This window comes from Eremothecium sinecaudum, chromosome IV, assembly GCF_001548555.1.
Source record: "Eremothecium sinecaudum strain ATCC 58844 chromosome IV, complete sequence".
Classification (NCBI taxonomy): domain Eukaryota; kingdom Fungi; phylum Ascomycota; class Saccharomycetes; order Saccharomycetales; family Saccharomycetaceae; genus Eremothecium; species Eremothecium sinecaudum.
In genome coordinates, this window is record NC_030895.1 from 608535 (window position 1) to 628550 (window position 20016).

The window sequence follows — 20016 nt, forward strand, 5'->3', positions numbered from 1 at the left end:
TAAAGTATCACATTTTATACATGTTGTTTCTTACAATGGGTTGTTATAGGTGTTACTACTTTATGTGGATCATAAACGAATTCTTAAGCCGGAAGCTGGCGCCCCAATCTTTGAAATGAGTGCAATTTGATCCATTTTGCCTTTCTCGGAAGCGTGGTACTTTGCACCCGTCAATGGATCTACGACGCTTGGGGAATCCTTGTAGATAGGAGTGTATGTGGCGGCACAGATATCGAATGCAGCATAAGGATCAAAATCTATGTCAACATCATCGTGAGAAATGGAGTCGGCTTTATCTTTGATTTTTCTTGCCTGTTCCGCCCTTGGTCCATTGCTAACAATCTCTAGGAATTCATTGGCGAAGTACGAAGCCTGGACGTAGTTTTTGTGCTTGAATGATTGGGACATGGCTACCTGTAGTGCATTACTTCTGTGTTGAGGAAGGAGTTTTACCCTTGTGAAGTAGGAGGCTAGCTCTAGGTTGCGCTTTATGTCGGTTGGAGGTAGGGAACGGCGTTTCAACTCGAGGGAAAGACCGAGAATGTAGTCGCGCGCCTTTTCCATGGCCTTGTGAGCTGTTTCTTCATCTTCTTCGTTGTCGACACCTAGAAGTGTAATGGTGTAGATAACTTCTCGGAAAATTTCAACAGCTTTTTCTAGGTTGTTTGCTTTGAAGAGCTTAAAACCTTCATTCATCATAGCCGTAATGGTACTCATGTTAGGCATGTAAGGCAAAGCTTTGGAATCATCTTCATCGGCGTGGACGCGAATATAACCGACTACTGAGGGAAGCTCTGAAGGGACAGTGCTCATGTATGCCCTACAACACTCGTATAAGTCAAGGAAGTGAGACCGCAGAGGTTCGAAGTTGACGATACCGGCCTGTTTATTTAATGCTTGAGAAGCAGCGTCAAAGGCACCGGCAGCTATAAGAACAGCTGGGATCTTTGAGTTTTTGATCCACGTACTTTCCTCAGAAACTCCAATATCTTCTTCCGTTACCTGAACTTCTGGTTCTGACACCTCACCGATATCCAAGTCATTATCATCCATTTCCCAAGCATCATCTTCACCGGCAGCACTTGCATCCTCGAAAAAGTCGACATCGCCTTGTGCATCAATATCCATATGAGCCGTAGGTGGTTCTTCAACAGAGTCATCTAGGCTTAGGTCTTCAAATTGACCAAGGACAGCCTTCTCGAAATAAGAAAGAACTGCCTCCTTCAAAGGCCAGTTACCAAAAGGTTCTCCAATTGCCGGAGTTTTCACAAACCTCGATTCAGAAATACCTTCTGGAAGTACAACATCCTTCTCATCGATACGGGCTTCTCTCAGTAATTTAGCGGCATATTCGTCGTTGCCATTGGCTTTTGCGACGGCATATGCAAGTGGGAGAGAACCTGCCTGAGCAAATACCTGGGCTCTTTTATCAATAGAGTTATTGTAAAACGTGTTCAAAATAAGACTGGATATATCACCACGCTTCTCTGCAATATTTTCCATTTTTTTCAACTTATCGTTATCACCCTTTAATAGGTATAAGAATGCCAACTTATCAAGCTGCTTGGTATTTTGGTAAACCAATTCTACAATCTGCGTGTTACCTTGTTTCAAAGCTTCCTTACCCAGTCTCTCCCAGACAGCCTCGTTATCCATCTTTTGAGCTTCTTCCAAGGAAACTTCTAAGTTACCGTATTCCAAAGCTAAGTCGAATCTTGTTTGGGGGTCTTCAACAAACCTCAATGCAATTTCAGGGTACCCTGATTTTTGTAAATAGGATATGATGTTCTGACCAACCAAATTAGAATTCTTGATGATATGAAGCACTTCGGGGAAATTCTTATTTGCCAACGCTTTTTTGAAACGGTATTCAGTAGGATCTATAGTTAAAATTTCAATTGCACCATCACGGTTGAGAGCATATACTAACTTACCCTGTGATTTAGTGATATACAAAGTCCGCTCTAAAGTCTTTATAATGCCCGATTCACCATTTAACAAACAATATTTAATGTGGTTGAGGGTGGATAGGATCAATACTCCAGAGTCATCCCAAGCTGCGGATTTGATTCTGATAGTTTCGTGGTTTGAAGTTGTCACTTCCAGCTTTCTGGTGGCTATAGTCAAAGTATGTTTACTCATCAAAGCCACATATTGACCATTTGGAGACCAAACAGCATATTTTACATTCTTCAATACGACTTCTGCAATCTTCTTTCCTTGTTGGACATCAAAAAGTACAACCGATTTTGGATAAATAATCAATACCGATCCTGGTCCACCATAAACAATATCCTTGACTGAACCCTCAATTTTAATTGTCTTGGTAGTTTTGTTATCTAAACCGCGGACTTCAATAGATTCAGTGGCTTGGTTGTAAACAATAAATCTATTACGAGCAACAAAAGTTACAAAGCTACCCCTATCCTCAATTATGTTAGTAGCTTCAACGGCACCAGTGGGTTCTTTCGGTAATACACATAACGCAAACCGTTCTTCATCTTTACTGCTGGCATTGATTAGAATGGAATGCTGAGAAGGATTGTATGAGATGGATCTGAACGCATTATATAAACGGCCAACGTCCTTTAATGAAACGTAAGGTAGAGAGGAAATCTTCTTGTCAAAGTCAAACATTTGAACTTGCTTCTCCTTGTTTACAAAATACAATTGGTTCTGATTAATGGCCGATGGAGGTCTTTCTCTGTCCAGCTTGAAGACCATGATACCAGAGTCGTGCGCAGCACCAAATAAGTTTATGTTTGGATGCGCCCTGATCAACCAGAATCTGTCATGTTCTCTCTTAAAACGTTTGACAGGCGTGCGCTTGTCTAAATCCCAAACTCTGATAGTAGAATCTTCGCCAACAGAAATAATTAAATTCTGGTATGGATGGAAGATGACACTATCAACGTTGTTTGTATGTCCTCTGCAGGTATCGACCTCCCAAGCCTTTGTCGAACTCATTCTCCACAATTTAACTTGACGATCATCAGACCCAGAAACAACGAGAGGCAAGGTAGGATGGAAAGAAGCCCAGTTCACACCTCTTGTGTGGCCCTCTAAGATGAACTTTACAACACAATCACCAAATCCTCCGTCAAATAAGTTCTGTTGAACAAGCATTTGCTCTTCAAAATTTTGACTAACTGGCGCTGAGTGTCTCTTTCTCAAGCCTGAAATATCCCAAACTCTGACAGTTTCATCCAGAGACGCAGAAACAACTAGATCTTCAGTTGGATGGAATTGAGCGCACATGACAAAGTGATTGTGCCCAGTCAAACAAGCAATTTCCTTACGATTTTGCCAGTTCCAGATCCGAATAGTCTGATCATCTGAAGCAGAAATGATCCATGGTAACTCATTATGGAAAAATACTGTTCTGACGTAGTCTAAGTGCCCATTCAGTGTAAATAAACATTTTCTAGTTTCCAAGGACCACACCTTAATAGAATAATCATCACCCGCAGAAACAAATAACGGCTGAGTTGGATGAAAATCAATACCACGGACAGGCCCTTCGTGGTCTTCAAACCTATGTAACAAAACGCCCATTCTATAGTCCCATAATTGGATTGTTGATGAAAACAACGCCACCAATACCCATGGGCGTGAGTGGTGAAAGACAATTGCCTTTGCCCTCGTCGACTTCGATTCAAACTTAGTCAACAGCTTCATTTTCGAATGAAGAAGGGATCAATTAGATGAATTTCACGTTCCTTAATGTTGTATTGGTTCAGCAATTGGAGCTCAAGTAGGTGGCGTAAACATAATGTACAACATGCAGTGCAACTTGTCCTTTTTCCAGATCTCCTTGAAAGAAAAAAAAATTACCTGTTACCCGGATTAGGGACAGTGACGTTAATGAAGCCAGTAACTACAATTTAGTTTAATAGCAGTAGTCTCAGAACAGATCACAGAGGGATTTGTAGCGAGGAGACTTTGCTGTCATACTTATGCTACGTTTAAAAAGTTAATTTGATCATGTTATAAGGTTTGAGCTTCAATAGGCACTATATACTTTTATGAATACCTGTTAATGAGTTCAAATGCGAGATATGGTGCGCTATTTCATAGTCGTTGTAAAATATGTTATAATGCAGTAGTAACTTACTGGTATATTATTCTTAAACCTAAAGCCGAGTTGTGGCTGACCCGTTGCGCTGTTGTAAAACTTCAGCGATGAGGATTTAAGCCTGTAGAAGTCCACTTAGCCAAGTGGGATACGGCATTAACGTACATTTTCAAGCTCGATTCGTCGAAAAACCCTGCTGACGGGGCATATGCGTATGAAATGTGAGGTTTCTTCAAGTTTCCAGCCTCACCAGCCAATGCATTAGCGTAGGACGATTGTACAAGAGCAGGCCAGAATTTATTTTCATAAGGTGTGATGGAAATACGCCTGACAGTGGCATATAGCTGACCCTTCTCTTTGATATCCGGCAGATTGTCCCAGTCTACTAGACCTCCCGCCCATTGTACGGTTCCCTCTGCGGACTCTGGAGTGCCTGCAGGCCAGACCGATACCTGGAGAGACATTGGTGTTTGTGGATATCTGTAGACCCTCTTGGCTGGATCCCAAGTATCACGTTTGTAAACAGTTCTGACAACTACGCCATCCACTAACCATAAAATACGTTCATTGTCCCAGTCTACCTCATATATATGGAATTCTTCAAAGCTGTCAGATGAAATGTGATGTTTTTCCATTTTATGGTGGTCTAACACGCCCTGGTGGTAATAGTTGGTCTGTACCATATTTAATTCACCACCAAGGAATTCGAAGTCAATTTCATCCTGAGAGGACGACATTAGCACTATCGCTGTAACAACGCCTACTCCTCTACTTGTCTTCAACGTAACTGCGGCACGGCCGTAAAGGAACGATTTCGTTGACGTTATCAAGCTACCGGTTGATTTCTTTGGCATTCCAAGGATTAGATCATTGTTAACAGGATCTATACTTGCAAAACCACTATGAGTAAAGTCATATTGCTCCAACATTTGTCTAGCAACGCTTTCTTTTGAGGTGATTAAGAAGTCTGGAAAGTGAATCAAACCACGCTTGTTTAAATCTTTCTCATTTTGAGAGATGTAGTCGGCTTGCTCCTCATGATGGGTAGTGAATTCATATGATTCCTTTACCTTAAAAGTAGTTAGTAAACTTGGATCTCCTTTAGCACTTAGTGCCTGTACTCCATTTGAGTTTTTCTTTAACATCTTAGGCAACAATGCTGGACTTGGAATACAACTGTTCACAGAGAAAGAGAATTTGGGATTACATCCCACAATACATAGCGGACCGCTCCCACACTCTCCATATTGAGAGCAGCATGGCCATTCAACTGGACAATGGCTATCTTCGGAGCACTGTGTGGTGGGATGAGCTCTATAAGGTTCCACGTACTCAGCCGCCACGATTGCCGCCGAAGTAATGATGATATAGCTTAACGTTAACGCTTTCATTGGATTCACGCTGCAAACCTTAACTATGTATATGTATTAGTGCCCTATCTGTATTTAGCACTGGATCACTCTTATAAGTATTTAGTAGTTATCTCTCCGACGCTGACACAAAGTACTGTTACGACTGAAGGGTGCATAAAAACTTACTTCTGCCACTAAACTATCCAATTCTGCCATTTTGGTCAATGGCTATCATGCCCTTCGACTCTTTGATCTTATTCTGCAAAAGCATTAGCAAGTGGTAGAAGAGAGATAACATTGGCACTGGAACGCCGTTTTTCTTGGCAATTCTCACTGGGTTACCCAAGAGAACTTCTAATTCCATCAAGCGCCCATTTTCCGCATCGACACACATAGATGGCTTAAATGTCAGTGTCTTAGCACTATCGATAAACCTGTCGCATAAGCTTTCTTCTATTGTGACACCCTCGCTTTTCGCAACTGCAATGACTTCCCTCATAGCAGGGCGTATAATGTTCTCCTCAGTAGAATTTTCGTACTCTCCAAATTTGAATAGCCGCATCGCATCTAATGCAACTAGAGTTGACACAGGAGAAATGACAGCATTATACAAGAGCTTCCTCCATCTGCTTGCTTTTACGTCATCATCAAAAATTACTAGATTCAACTTCTCATTACTGTAAATTTCAATAAACTCTTGGGCACTTTTGATCGCCACTGCATCAGACTGATCAAAAGGACCAACAGTTAGGTTATCAAGAGACTGCTGGAGAACATGACCTGGTGCAACCTTCGTAGCGGAGATCTTCTGGACCCCGGATAAAAGCACGTAGTTGTATTTTTGTTTGTCAAAATGATCCGCGACGGACATTTCAATACCAATTCCATTCTGAATCAACATTACGCTAGTCAAACGATCGGGAGAAATTTCCCTGTTGGAATCAAGGACTGGTTGTAAAACATAGGACAGAGTTTCTTCAAATTTTACATCTGGAATGCTCTTCATAGAAACTATCACATAGTCATAAAACTCACCGTCCTCTTTAACTGACCGCGTGTCGCGATATACCTTATTAGGCCTCCAGCCTTCAATAACACCATATTCGGACGAGTCTAAAAGTATACCGTCTTTGGTTATTTTATCGTAATCAGACCTAACAACAATGGAAACTTTACTTCTTTTATTATACGCCAAGGAATACGCAGTGACAATACCAACAGCACCGGCACCTATAATTAAACAATTTTTTGACATTATCGTTAAATATTTAGTATTCAAGGTTATTTTCAGATAGTAGATTATTCTTGTTATTCAGGTATTCAAGTAGCGTTCAAGAATTTCTGGTGACTTATTTTATAAGGTTTCTTAACAATCGAGGTTATAAGCCTGCTGCCCTAACTCTATTATATATATAATACTAATAGTAAATACAGCTATCTATTTAAATTGGTGTCATACTTTCACACGTGATTATGAAATACACTGCAAACATCTGGTAATGATATATCAATGAATGATATCATTGGATCGCTGTGTGGGTTAAAGGACCAACTGGCGCACTACTTTTCTTTTGTTAAAATTGTCATATGAAACGTCAGTATAATTTAAGTTTCGTCCATTGTTGTTGTCTTGATTTACGTTAAGAGTTATGTTGATTGTCAGCGTCAACCTTATTAACCCGCAGTACGGGAACTGCTCGTGACTGATATAGTTAACATAGAGCTAGGATTTGTAAAGATGCCGCATCATTTGATTAGAGGGGTAATGTAGCCGCTTGGCTCCGATAGACGGAAGACGGTTCCCTGTATGCTGCTGCACGCAGTTGCAACCGGGACAAAATTGGGTGCCGGTTGTTGCATAAGCAGGTAATCACGTGACTCCATGAAGGTACGTACCGTGGGATTCAGGCCTCGTCAGTATTGGCTGATAGAAACTGAGGACAGCTACGCCATTGTAATGGACTTTTTTATTTCAAGCTTCGCGAAGCCTATTAGCTCAGAATGCCACCCATTTTTGCTCGAAAAAAAAAAATGCTCATCTTCAGTCTAGAAGAGCATATTTGCTGCCCGAGATCGAAGAAACTGGGACTGTTGACAATACATGCTGGGAGATTATAAGACGATCACAAAACGATTTAATGTCTGAAATATAGTTGCCCAGTTGGACCATCGAAAATAAACTATGAAGTGGGGATCTTGGCTATTTGCTTTCACGTGCTTGGCCGTGTATGCCAACGCCCTAGTGCTGGTAGATTCTACACTTGCATCTGCATGCATTTATTATGATAAAGGGTTTGACTGGGGTTGCAATAGTACTGGTAATGGACATAAGGCTTATCGCTGTCGGTGTAAGAATGTGAATTGGCTAGGCACTGTTACCAATTGTATCTATACGACCTCAAACTCAACAAAAGCGATCGACAGAGCTTTGAAGCATGTTGCAAGACGTTGCAAGGAGAAGGGCGTGGGAGACTACACTCTAAATGACATGAAGCGTATCTACGAGAATGGGACTGCGTACCTAAGAGATCCCGTACCAGCTGATAGAACTGACGTCGTTAATACGACTCTGAGAGTCAATGCTACTGAGTTTGAATGGTATTATAGACAGTTCCAGGCATTTACGTCTTCAGTTGAGAAAACGGAATGGCTTGGACGTGGCTTGGTGTTCTACTGGTGTGCGGTGGTTGGAATTGCTACTCTAGTTAATGTACTTGACAAACTGTTTGGTTTGCGGCTTTTGAACAATAATTGGATCAGGAAAAATATTTTAATTCCTTCCATATACAAGGAATACCACGAGCGGACTTACTTTTTTGCGAAGATCATCCCACTAAACTTTCCAACAAGACTGGAATGGCTAGTGGCAGCTACGTTTGTTACACTTACAGTGGTTTTCTGTGTTTTCGGTTACGAGATGGAGTTACCGCATCCGTACTTCACTTCCCGGTGGTTCAAAGATTTGTCTCTGGTCAGTTACAGGACTGATATTTTGGCGATTTCCCTCTTTCCTATTATATTTTTCTTTGGCATTCGTAACAATCCGTTTTTGGTTTTAACAGGCATACCATATAGGACCTTCAACTTTTATCACAAGTGCTGCTCTTATGTTTGCTGTGTTCTAGCAATAATCCATTCCGTAATATGGACTGTATACTCTAAATCTAAAGAAGGAGGTGGGTATAATGCATGGTGGAAAGACGCATACTTTCAGTGGGGTGTGTTTGCAACTGTGTTGATTTCGTTGTTGATTGCTCATAGTGATAAAATTATAAGAAGTTACTCCTATGAATTTTTCCTTGTGATTCATAACTTATTCGCCATCTTTTTCATTATTTGCATGTACTTCCATCTTCAATCTCTGGGCTGGCTAGGCTGGGTATGGTCAATGATAGGCATATTTTGCTTTGATAGAATAGCCCGTGTATGTCGTATTATCCTATGCGGAGGACTTCAAACGGCTACTCTAACTGATGTTGGAAACGTCGTTAAGGTAACTTTTAAAAAGCCCAGACTGTTCAATTACTCCCCAGGTACATTTGTGTACATGTACTTCATAAGCGCGAAAGACCCATGGTTTTACCTCTTTCAATCGCATCCATTCACGGTTCTTAATACTCCGTTTGTTGAAGATGGCAACGTAACAGTCTATTTCAAGCCCCAAAAGGGTATAACTAGGCATATAATGAACAGGCTACTGACTTCTTCGAAGGGTTCAGTTCAGTGCAATATTTTAGTTGAAGGTCCTTATGGGACTTCTTTGCCTCAGCGCTATGTTCCGAATGATAGGTTTGTCGGGGTCGCTGCCGGATTAGGAGTTACAGCTGTGTATACTCATTTTGTTAATATTCTGGAAAAGAATCCGGAAGGTAACCATGTCTTCTACTGGCTAATCAACGACCTAGCACATTTGGATTGGTTTTCTCAAGAATTACGTTTCCTATGCTCAAAGAATTGTCCCGTCAACATCCTTTACACAAGAGGTAAAGTAGAAGACAATGAATCTTTAAGCACCGAACTAGATTTAAAAAAAGTCGCTAACGAACTAAGTATCACAAATTTACCTCAAAGAGTAGATTTGAGGTTACTCGTCAGCGAAGAAACCGCTATATCTCAGAAGGTATTACAAGATGTTACATTCATTGGATGCGGTTCTGCTACGTTTAATGACCAATTGCGTTACGCAATACAAAATTCAATTTCTAAGAACATGAACATAAATGTCAGCTTACAAGAAGAAAGCTTCACCTGGTAGGCGAGATCAATGTGATGCTCAATATATAGATATTTATTTAAAAAATCTATGTGACTTCAGAACTATTGATCAACTTCTTCATTCTGCTGCATTGAAAGCAGCTCTTTCCATTTGCTAGTTAACTCCCTGAGAGTATCTGGATCTAAGCTAGCCTCAACGATATCTGTAGGGACCTGGTTTTCTGAATGCTCTTTCGAAGCAAATCGACCAATATTATGCTCGGTGATTAAACGGAAATCATAGCTGTCGTCTTCTTCATATGAGGTAACAAGTTCGGTCCAGCTGAACATTAGAGGATCTGTTTTCCTTCCAAATGGGTTTATATCGATAAGCCAAACCTTCGTAAAAGGTCTTGGAATGTAAATGTCTGCGACAAAGCAGTCATCGGGAAACTTCTCTAGTACCTCATGATACAGAAACTCCTCAATCTTGGCTTTTAGAGTCTTTTTTAAAGGTGCCAAGAAATCGTAATAGTTCAGATCTCTCTGCGAAATTCCTATTATGTTCCCATCCCGCACAAATACGCGGAACTCTAAAGCTGGATTGATATCAAACCATTCTCGTAGGACCAGCTCGTATTCTACGTCAGCGCTGTCATCCAAGTCCTTACATTCGGAAAAGGCATGCTGAAGATCATGCATCACATAATTAGAAGCATTTAGTAGAAGATATATATCGTTTGCTTCTTTACATTTCATAGTACCATTGGGAATGATCCAAGTAGCATCTTTTGGAGATGACCAGTTAAGTTTTGGGGTAACAGCAGAAAACCGATTAAATACTTCAGAAAGCTCCTTATGCAATTCAGGAAAGTCAACTTTAGGTAGGATTGGTTTTTCAGCTTCCTCATCATCAATAGAGCTAGTTTCTCCATCTTCCGCATCTTCCCAGTCACTATAATCGTTTTCTAAAGACCTTTCAAGCTTTTGAAATGACGAATCCTCGCAATCTTTTCCTACTAACCTAATCCCATCTTGCTCCAAATATTGAATAAATATGGCAGGTAACGGTTTAATAATCACAGCTCTAGGAGTATGGCCTTTAAATTTGTCATACCATGCTGAAAAAGCACAGTTCTTAATATGCTCTTTCGAGACAGGGATCTCAGTCAGCCTAGCAAAATCTTCATCCATAGTAAGCGGTTTATAGGCTGCTACTAGTTCTCCAATAGCCCTCTAGGTTGTTGAAGCTCTTCGAAAGGCTTCTTAGTCGAACTTTTAAAGGTCACGAGATACGTCTTTTTTTTCAGTGGCAAATTGAATTCAAATATTCAAAACAACCTCTCAACACTTCCACACCTTAAAATAACAGTATTCAGTTGAATTAACCAGCTCCATATCAATCAATATGCCACCTAAAGTCAGTGCTAATAATTCTACTTTTAAGAATAGAGAAAAACCAGCCGAGGTGCGTAAAGCTAATATCATTGCTGCGCGTGCAGTAGCAGACGCGATCCGTACATCCTTAGGACCAAAAGGTATGGATAAAATGATTAAAACTTCGAGAGGTGAGATTATTATTTCAAATGATGGTCATACAATCCTAAGACAAATGGCAATTTTACACCCAGTGGCTAAAATGCTTGTTGAAGTATCTGGTGCTCAAGATGCGGAAGCTGGTGATGGTACAACATCAGTTGTAATTTTAACAGGTGCTCTTTTAGGTGCAGCTGAAAAGTTACTAGGGAAAGGTATACATCCTACGATAATTGCAGAGTCGTTTCAACGTGCTGCTCGGAGATCTGTTGAGATCTTACTAGAAATGTCCCACAAAATTTCATTACAGGATAGGGAATCATTAATTTGTGCGGCAACTACTTCCTTAAGTTCTAAAATTGTTTCACAGTACTCATACTTTTTGGCTCCATTAGCAGTAGACTGTGTCCTAAGTATTGCAGACGAAAGTTCTACAAACGTGGACTTGAAAAATATTCGTCTCATCAAGAAGGTTGGGGGTACCATTGACGATACTGAGATTATTGACGGCGTTGTTTTGACTCAAAATGTTGTCAAGAATGCAGGTGGTCCAACTAGAATTGAGAAGGCTAAGATAGGGTTGATACAATTCCAAATTTCTCCTCCAAAACCAGACACTGAGAACAATATTATTGTTAATGATTACAGACAAATGGACAAAATATTGAAAGAAGAAAGAGCTTACTTGTTGAATATTTGTAAGAAGATTAAGAAGGCAAAATGTAACGTGTTACTCATCCAGAAATCTATCTTGAGAGACGCGGTGAATGAGTTAGCTTTACATTTCTTGTCCAAACTCAACATCATGGTTGTGAAGGATATCGAGAGAGATGAAATTGAATTCTTGTCTAAAAGTTTAGGATGTAAGCCAATCTCAGATGTAGAGCTTTTTGCCGAAGATAGGTTGGGTTCTGCTGATTTGATAGAGGAGATTGAAAGTGACGGTACTAAGATCGTTAAAATTTCCGGTGTTAAGAAAAGTGCTACAAAGCCAACAGTTTCCTGCATAATTCGTGGCGCTAACAATGTTATGTTAGATGAAGTCGAGCGCTCCCTACATGATGCATTCTGTGTCATTCGTTGTTTGGTTAAGGAAAGAGCTTTGATTTCCGGTGGTGGTGCTCCAGAAATCGAGGTATCACGTATTTTGATGAAGGAATCTAGGGCTCTAGAAGGTGTAGAGGCATTTGTTTGGCAAGAATTCGCAGAGGCATTGGAAATTATTCCTACCACTTTGGCAGAAAATGCTGGTCTCAACAGCATTAAAGTAGTTACCGAGTTACGTTCTAGACACGAGAATGGGGAATCAAATGCCGGCATTTCTGTTAGACGTTCCGGTACAACAAATACATACGATGAGCACATCCTGCAGCCAGTATTGGTAAACACAAGTGCAATTACCCTTGCATCCGAATGTGTTAAATCCGTCCTTCGTATTGACGATATAACCCTCAGTCGCTAAAATCTTCCCCACAAAATGCGTTCCGTTGTATATATTATTACATATTTTCTAATACCAAAATGAATCAATTTACAGACTTTACTAATCATTTTCCCCACCGGAAGATGCAAAGAGGTCCAAGGTATATATACGCAGCAACGTCACTGGTTCCTTTTGAAATATTTCACAGTATTCTTATTAAACACATAAGAAGCTCCACTTAGCACGGTAGTAGTACCTACCAAGTAGCCAAGATAGGTAAAGCCTTTATATAACCAACCATTAGCAGGTGGTTCCTTTGTATCTTTATCTTTATCTTCAGTTCCTATCATTAGGAGAACAACTGCCCATCCCAAATACACCATCTGTAACAGCGTGTTCACTTTTGAAATCATAGTTGGTCTAACTTCTGCACTAGGATAGCTAATGATGTTCCAAAATGATCCCCATGAAACTTTTGAGTAAGCATATATCATCGACGCATAGCGAAAATATATTGCACTTAGTCCTAATAAAATATCTCTTCCCAATATGAGTGATGCAATCCATAATGGAATTAATTGTGGACCCGGTGGAAATGTCAACGCTACAGTACTAACAATCATTAAGAACTTATCGGCAATTGGATCCAAAATAGTACCGGCCATTGATCGGATATTATATTTCCTGGCGATATATCCATCCAAGAAGTCCGTCACACATGAATAGGTGAATAAGCAAAACGCTGGTACTATGCTATTTGTGATGATACAGTAACCCACAAGTGGTGCTGTTGCTATTCTTGAGATGGTCAATGCATTAGGAATAGTCCATGCCGATGCGGTGAATTTTGGTTTCTTAGGATTTAAATCATTCGGCTTCAGAGTGGAATACTTGCGTGTGGAAATGCCACTTCTTAGGCAAATGTTGGAAACTGATAAGAATGTAGTTGATCGTGCTTGGAACGCTAGCCTAGGCAATAATAGCGAATTGAACATAAGTGAGGCCTTTTATGGATAAACTTAATTTCCTTAATTTATGGATGAGATGCTTAACTGCGTACAGAAATTTTCACTTAAAATGCGACGCTTATGAGCATCACACAACGCTTACTAAAGTAGCAAGGAATATAACGATACAGACGCCTGGAAATAGATATTATATGTCTGAGAATATTCCTATGCATAAAGCCCATTTAGTGAGTGGCTTCTTTGGTGGTTTAACTTCCGTCGTTCTTTTCCAGCCATTAGAATTACTTAAAACAAGGGTACAACAAAATGGTAATAAAGGCGTCTTAAGAACACTTCGGGAGCTTACCTCAGTCACTGAGCTTTGGAGAGGTACGGTACCGTCAATTTTGAGAACATCTATTGGAAGTGCATTATATATGTCATTATTAAATCTGACAAGAACAATGATTGCTACGACCCAAGCTCATCAGAGAACCAGTGTGTTGCCAAAACTATCAATGTATGAAAATTTACTCTGTGGAACGTTTAGTCGAGCTGTTTTGGGGGTTATAACATTGCCGCTTACTGTTATTAAGTCGAGATGTGAATCGACCTTATACTCATATAAAAGCATGTCACAAGCTATTTCTCATATATACCGAACGGAAGGACTTCGAGGGTTTATGACTGGACTTAGTAGTACGGTAATGAGAGATGCTCCATATGCAGGGATATATGTGCTATTATATGAGCAAGCGAAAACACAACTTCCTAATCTTATATATGGCACTACAGAGGAGGGCGTAGGCGCCGCAATGCTTGGCACATACCGCTCCACCTTAACAAATATAACATGTGCAGCACTGGCGGCTGCTTTAGCGACAACTATAACCGCACCATTCGATATCATAAAGACAAGAATGCAATTAGATCCAAAGAAGTACAGCAGATTTACAAAAACTACCTTACTTATTGCTAAAGATGAGAGTATAAAAACATTTTTTGATGGGTTGGGATTAAGATTAGCTCGTAAGACGTTAAGTGCAGGGATTGCATGGGGAATTTATGAGGAAATGGTTAAAGTTATCACACTGCGAGCAGCAAATTAGGATGTATGAGTTTATTTTAACTTTTAGAATTAACCCATTGATCACGACACTGTTTAGTAATGCATAGAATACCATCAAAAGTTCCATCTATTAAAGATAACGCAGCAATTCCAAGGTAAGAATGATATAAATCAGGATCTGATTCATTGTCCTTTCCGAAGCCTCCTACAAGTTTATTTTGAGTTTGTAATAATAGATATTCTTTTATTTGTTCCGTGTCTATTAACCCAGCAGAGTCCAGAATGGATAGGGAATTTAGACACCAGAATGCATAACATGTATCTGCTTGCTTATTTGCTCTTCCTTGGAATCCACCATGATCCTCCATGTAGTAATTGTCGTTATCGACAGGTAATGGAACCATACCTGTGGCAGATACCTGTCTATGTACAAGCCAATCAATGGTTTTAGTCTTGAAGTCTTCAGATAAAATATCAAGTTTATTGAGTAGTTTTAGCAACGATAATGCGCAAGAAGTATACCCTGCATGCGGTTCGCCAAAGTCACCAAAAGCACCATCTGCGCAACATTTACACATCACAAAACTTAACAGCTTCTCAACATCAATATACTTATTATAGTCGTCTAGTGTATTGCAACCCAATATATGCAGTAGCGATACTGCCATATAGCAGAATCTCAGATCTTTGGAATCTGTTGAAGATGCTTTACCTTCCTGATTAAGATCTAAGGTTGAAACAAACGAGCCATCTTTCAACTGACATCTACCAACAAATGCACAGAGTGACTCTTTATTTTCATTAGTTTCAAAGAATTCATAGTCTCCCAGTGTTAGAAACACTAGGGCTGCGAAGAGGGTGTTAGAAAGGCTAATTATTGGCACTTCAGCTGACCGTAAATACCCGTTAGCTAAGTACCCTGATATTCTAGTACCATCATTTAACACATATTTCATATTAAGCGAGTGCAACCATGTAATGCTTTCACCATATTTTTCAACTACATCCTCGCCTAAGCATGCACTTCCTACAATTGCGTAATAGATTATAACCATTTTATTAGGGTCATGTTGTTGATACTCTGCTGGCAATAACCGTAAATGACGGTCCATGAACTTGACATGTTTCTTCACAAAAAGCTCCATAATAATCTATTGTTGACGTCAATCTTAGCTTATGATTGACAGAGTTTTAGTGGTAATGCCTTCGCTGTGTTTTCCGTAAATTGCGGACTTTTCTTTCAGTTGCTTTTAGTTATATATAAAGAATTTCAGCAATTCTCAGACATTACGAAGACTATATATTCAAACAATGAATCTGTAAGTTGCTACTTCAAAAGGTCTCAAATGGACTTGAACTCCTGTTCTTCCATATACACTTTCAATTGGAGGAGTTAAGATCATTTGCCTAATTGTTTCTAATTCTAGGTTATCGATTTGCTCGACTCCTTTCACATATAAATTGCTTAGCAAAGTTGCCTTGGATTCACCACCGCAAGCTTCATACACCCTTACAATAAAGGTGGTATCAGTCTCTGTCAATGCATAATCTGAATTTAATAGGCGGTCATCTTCACCACGTTTTATATTGGACAATATGACATTAGGATCACCGACTATGGTAATGAAATCTTTGAATTGGTGGGCAATGTCCTTAGGAATACTGTATTTATAACGATAGTTGAATTGGATTCCTAATTTGACTGAACGTGAAGATAGACCACCTTTGTGGGGGTATATGGCATATTTAAACTTATGATTTCCCATATCTGCGTGTGCATCGGGAGCCTTAGAAGAGCGAAGCAACGACAACCGCATTAAGTTTCCATGAGTTGAAAAGCCGTATTTCGAGTCGTTTAATATGGAAACACCTTTGGTAAAGTCGCTATAGTCGGCAAACTTGTGTTGGCAGACCTCAAACTTCGCCAAATCCCATGAGGTATTGTAATGCGTTGGTCTTTTGGTGATACCAAATTGTGTTTCATAGGAGGCAAAATCGTTTAAGACACTAACTGGGAATTCAACCTTCAAGAATTTGTTGGTTTCCTCCCAATTGTGTACTTTTGTGGTGATGTCAACCTTGGCTTCATCAAGTAAGTCCTCCTTAACTGCCCTCAAGTATACAGTGGTTACAATCTTACTAGTGGGAGAGATAGCAATGACGATCTCTACACTACAGATGGACTCGGAGTTATCTTTTATCCGTACGTTCTCTACCTTTGACAAGTACTTATATTGGTTTACTGAGTATAATTCAGTGTCCCAAGCTTGCCAGTTTAGAGGTTTATCATCGAAAATCACAAATTGGTTAGCACCCAAATTATTTCTGCCATTTTCTAAATCCAAATATTCAATTTGGTAGATCAGATCGTACAATCTGGTTATGGCACCGGTTTTCTTAGAAATGACAACTTCTAGTTTACGGTTGGACAAGGTAATATCTTTACCATCATCAAGGACACTGGCATGATACAGAGTTCGCTCAACTTTAGGTTCAAAAAACGTAGTGACTAAAGGTGGTTTGCTATCCCATTGTAAAGTACCTATCTTTTCAAAATTATTGTGCGTACCCCTCAAAACTTCCAAAGCATCAGCAATTAAATGCTCTATAGTATCCACTACAGTTTTAAGCATTGGCACAGCTTCGTATTTATATACCATCTCAATACAAGTGCCTGGCAAAACATCATGGAATTGGCATAACAAAATATTTTCCCATAATTCTCCTATTTGTTTGGCTGGATATTGATACTCATTGGGGAAAAGAATCGACGTTTTTGTTGCAATCCATTCCAAATCATGAATTTTAACTTCAGACAACCTCATCAATCTCTTAACTTCAGCTTGCGTGGTATACGTTCCTCTATGAAACTCGAAGTACAATTCACCAAACCAGGAAGGCAAAGTACGTCCATTGTTGGTTTTTTTTAAAATATCGTCATAGAATTCCTTCACAGTTTTACCAACCTCCAACTTTGGTATCACATTACCGTTACGATTGCTCATCGACCTGATACGCCTCATTTTATCTAGCATTTCTCTGGTTGGACCACCGCCACCGTCGCCGTAACCGTATAACATTAATCCAGAGGGATAAACCTCTGAAGACTTATTTTGGTATGCTGTACGAAGTACATCTCCAAAATGGGAGCTTGCAGTGTAGGTATTACCTGGCGGCATGTGAGTCAAGACCTCAGTGCCATCAATTCCAACCCAATTGAAGGTAGAATGTGGGAAACTGTTGATATTGTTCCAAGACAGCTTTTGAGTCAAGAACCTTTTTATACCAGATATGCGGCAAATCTGAGGTACCTGCGATGAATATCCAAAGGTATCAGGTAGCCAAAATATGTCGCTTTTGAAGCCAAAATGTTTCAGGAAAAAACGCTGACCATACAAGAACTGCCTGCATAACGATTCTCCATTAGGTATATTGGTGTCATTTTCAACCCACGATCCTCCAATCGGGAAGAACTGAGCTTGTTGGACTTTTGGAATTAAAACCTCCTTAAAAAAACGAGGATGCTCCTCCAATAGCCATTTAAATTGCTGAGCCTGAGATCCAACAAACTGATATTCAGGATACTCGTTCATAATTGTACATTGAGATGTCCACGAACGTACAATTTTACGTTTTGTCTCTGCAAAGGGCCATAACCAGGCAGTATCAATGTGACAGTTACCCATAGCCCAAACATTGGCAACCACGTTGTCGTTACCTTGCTTATAGACAGCTGCATCGTCAGTGTAGCTGTCGTAAAAATGCTTCTTGAGGTATGCGCGACACCTGTCAACACTGCTTACATCATCTGGGTCAAACATATTCATGACATCGTTAGCCAACTGTCTTGCGCGGCCTTTCTGCCAGCTAGAGTCTTGCAACTCCCTGGCCGCATCGGAAAGCATCCAGAAGTCAATATACAAAGCCCTGGCTTCCCAATTGGGCCAAACAAGGTCGGCCTTTCTTAACTGGAAAAATCTGTTATCGTCAGGGGGACTAATCGCGGTACCGGCACCAACTCCGAACATACCGTTGTTACCACACTCAATATAGAAGCTTATATTGGTTTCTCCCAATGGAAGCAAGTACTCAGTCCTTTCACCGTTACCTGAGAAAGCAGTATAAGGCAACAAGGTTTCAGGATCTATGACAATTCCTTCATTGGAGCAATCCCAATCGAACAATAGCTGCTCGTTGGAATCAACCCACTCCTCAGGTATAAACAAATCAACCTTAAACCAGGTAGTAGACCAGCTGGGGCCAAATGGTTGACCGACGAATACATCGGTCCATTGGATTTCCCCGTTTTTGTCTTTGTTTATCACTTCCTCCCAAGGGGGCCTCTTTTCAGGGTCAACAGGGGAGGTCTCCTTAGCATATGGAATTTGATAGTACTGTACTTCAACGAAGTTCTTTACAATACCTACACGCTCTTTATCATAGAGTTTAGGTAAATTCAACAAACTATATTCCCCAGTAGCATCAATAAACTGCCGAAGGCGGCTTTCATAGATACCCTTATCGGGTTTAAAGTTTGGATCTAAATTGAACCTCCTATATTCCATTTCACCACGGCGAGACATCCCTGCAATATAAGTTATATAATATCGATATATGTCTTTAAAAAGTTGGAATAAATTAATTAAAATACTATGTAACACAAGCGAGAAAGGTTAGTATTAATATTTCTCAGTCAACTAATATAAAACTCCGATAAATTGAAAACACTTCACAGTAGTCATTAATAAATTGCCCCCTGAAGACTACGGCGGTTCCACTGTGAGTGAGCATGTGACAATAAGCTTCATATATATATATAACAACATACACACGCTGAAACGCCCAGAGCTGATTTACTTCGCCACCTGCCTAGACAATTTGTACTTTGACTACAGGAAATAACGAGCGGACCAACGAGCGTCAATCTAGCAACCTTAAAAATCGCATATATTACCAGCTACTGCTAAACATGAGAATGTATATATCTGTAACCCTTGTTGCCTTAGTAGGAGTGGGTACCTCAACCACAAGTCTTCATTTCCTGGTCTTCCTCAACATCTAAGATGTTATCAGAATGCTGGGATTCCAAAGCTGAGATTCCAGCTGGGCCCTCAGGCAACTTTACACTCAATGAGTTAGTCAGTGTGTATTCGTATAAAACACTGCCACCAGATTCGGCGACGAAATCCTTGATCTTGGAAGAGTCTGCTCCCTGCTTAAGGGTTACGATGTAGGACTTTTGGGACATGTTTCTTGTAACGCGACAGATGGTGAAAGCGTTTCGATAGTGATTATATATAGTTAATATATCTAATCTCCAAAGTGTTAGAATGCACTGAATGCCAACGAGTATTGGACGCGGGGTTTGGTTCCTGGTTTATAAAGGAATCGGTGTCAACCTTGTAGCAATTTTGAATAGT

The 20016-nt window shown here is 40.1% G+C and overlaps 11 protein-coding genes across 11 annotated transcripts; 3 read left to right on the forward strand and 8 right to left on the reverse strand.

Moving 5' to 3' along the window:
* Positions 1–69: 69 nt before the first annotated feature.
* Positions 70–3678, reverse strand: COP1 (coatomer subunit alpha; the record flags this gene model as incomplete). The annotated part of the gene is made up of 1 exon (XM_018131933.1): positions 70–3678. One exon carries the CDS (start codon positions 3676–3678, stop codon positions 70–72), a length of 3609 nt encoding a protein of 1202 aa, XP_017987489.1.
* Positions 3679–4176: 498 nt separating this feature from the next.
* Positions 4177–5466, reverse strand: CRR1 (putative glycosylase; the record flags this gene model as incomplete). The annotated part of the gene is made up of 1 exon (XM_018131932.1): positions 4177–5466. The coding sequence occupies one exon, from the start codon at positions 5464–5466 to the stop codon at positions 4177–4179; it is 1290 nt and encodes a 429-aa protein (XP_017987490.1).
* Positions 5467–5626: 160 nt separating this feature from the next.
* Positions 5627–6682, reverse strand: AW171_hschr42388 (uncharacterized protein; the record flags this gene model as incomplete). The annotated part of the gene is made up of 1 exon (XM_018131931.1): positions 5627–6682. The coding sequence occupies one exon, from the start codon at positions 6680–6682 to the stop codon at positions 5627–5629; it is 1056 nt and encodes a 351-aa protein (XP_017987491.1).
* A 927-nt stretch (positions 6683–7609) lies between these two features.
* FRE1 (ferric/cupric-chelate reductase) lies at positions 7610–9682 on the forward strand (the record flags this gene model as incomplete). The annotated part of the gene is made up of 1 exon (XM_018131930.1): positions 7610–9682. One exon carries the CDS (start codon positions 7610–7612, stop codon positions 9680–9682), a length of 2073 nt encoding a protein of 690 aa, XP_017987492.1.
* A 62-nt stretch (positions 9683–9744) lies between these two features.
* Positions 9745–10815, reverse strand: CDC123 (cell proliferation protein CDC123; the record flags this gene model as incomplete). Its single annotated transcript, XM_018131929.1, has 1 exon — positions 9745–10815. The coding sequence occupies one exon, from the start codon at positions 10813–10815 to the stop codon at positions 9745–9747; it is 1071 nt and encodes a 356-aa protein (XP_017987493.1).
* Positions 10816–11029: 214 nt separating this feature from the next.
* Positions 11030–12619, forward strand: CCT4 (chaperonin-containing T-complex subunit CCT4; the record flags this gene model as incomplete). The annotated part of the gene is made up of 1 exon (XM_018131928.1): positions 11030–12619. The coding sequence occupies one exon, from the start codon at positions 11030–11032 to the stop codon at positions 12617–12619; it is 1590 nt and encodes a 529-aa protein (XP_017987494.1).
* A 140-nt stretch (positions 12620–12759) lies between these two features.
* Positions 12760–13575, reverse strand: CRD1 (cardiolipin synthase; the record flags this gene model as incomplete). The annotated part of the gene is made up of 1 exon (XM_018131927.1): positions 12760–13575. The coding sequence occupies one exon, from the start codon at positions 13573–13575 to the stop codon at positions 12760–12762; it is 816 nt and encodes a 271-aa protein (XP_017987495.1).
* Positions 13576–13739: 164 nt separating this feature from the next.
* On the forward strand, positions 13740–14636 carry HEM25 (Hem25p; the record flags this gene model as incomplete). The annotated part of the gene is made up of 1 exon (XM_018131926.1): positions 13740–14636. One exon carries the CDS (start codon positions 13740–13742, stop codon positions 14634–14636), a length of 897 nt encoding a protein of 298 aa, XP_017987496.1.
* A 16-nt stretch (positions 14637–14652) lies between these two features.
* Positions 14653–15741, reverse strand: CDC43 (protein geranylgeranyltransferase type I subunit CDC43; the record flags this gene model as incomplete). Its single annotated transcript, XM_018131925.1, has 1 exon — positions 14653–15741. The coding sequence occupies one exon, from the start codon at positions 15739–15741 to the stop codon at positions 14653–14655; it is 1089 nt and encodes a 362-aa protein (XP_017987497.1).
* Positions 15742–15900: 159 nt separating this feature from the next.
* On the reverse strand, positions 15901–19179 carry AMS1 (alpha-mannosidase; the record flags this gene model as incomplete). Its single annotated transcript, XM_018131924.1, has 1 exon — positions 15901–19179. One exon carries the CDS (start codon positions 19177–19179, stop codon positions 15901–15903), a length of 3279 nt encoding a protein of 1092 aa, XP_017987498.1.
* A 437-nt stretch (positions 19180–19616) lies between these two features.
* AW171_hschr42396 (HDL241Cp) lies at positions 19617–19844 on the reverse strand (the record flags this gene model as incomplete). Its single annotated transcript, XM_018131923.1, has 1 exon — positions 19617–19844. The coding sequence occupies one exon, from the start codon at positions 19842–19844 to the stop codon at positions 19617–19619; it is 228 nt and encodes a 75-aa protein (XP_017987499.1).
* Between the last annotated feature and the right edge of the window lie 172 nt (positions 19845–20016).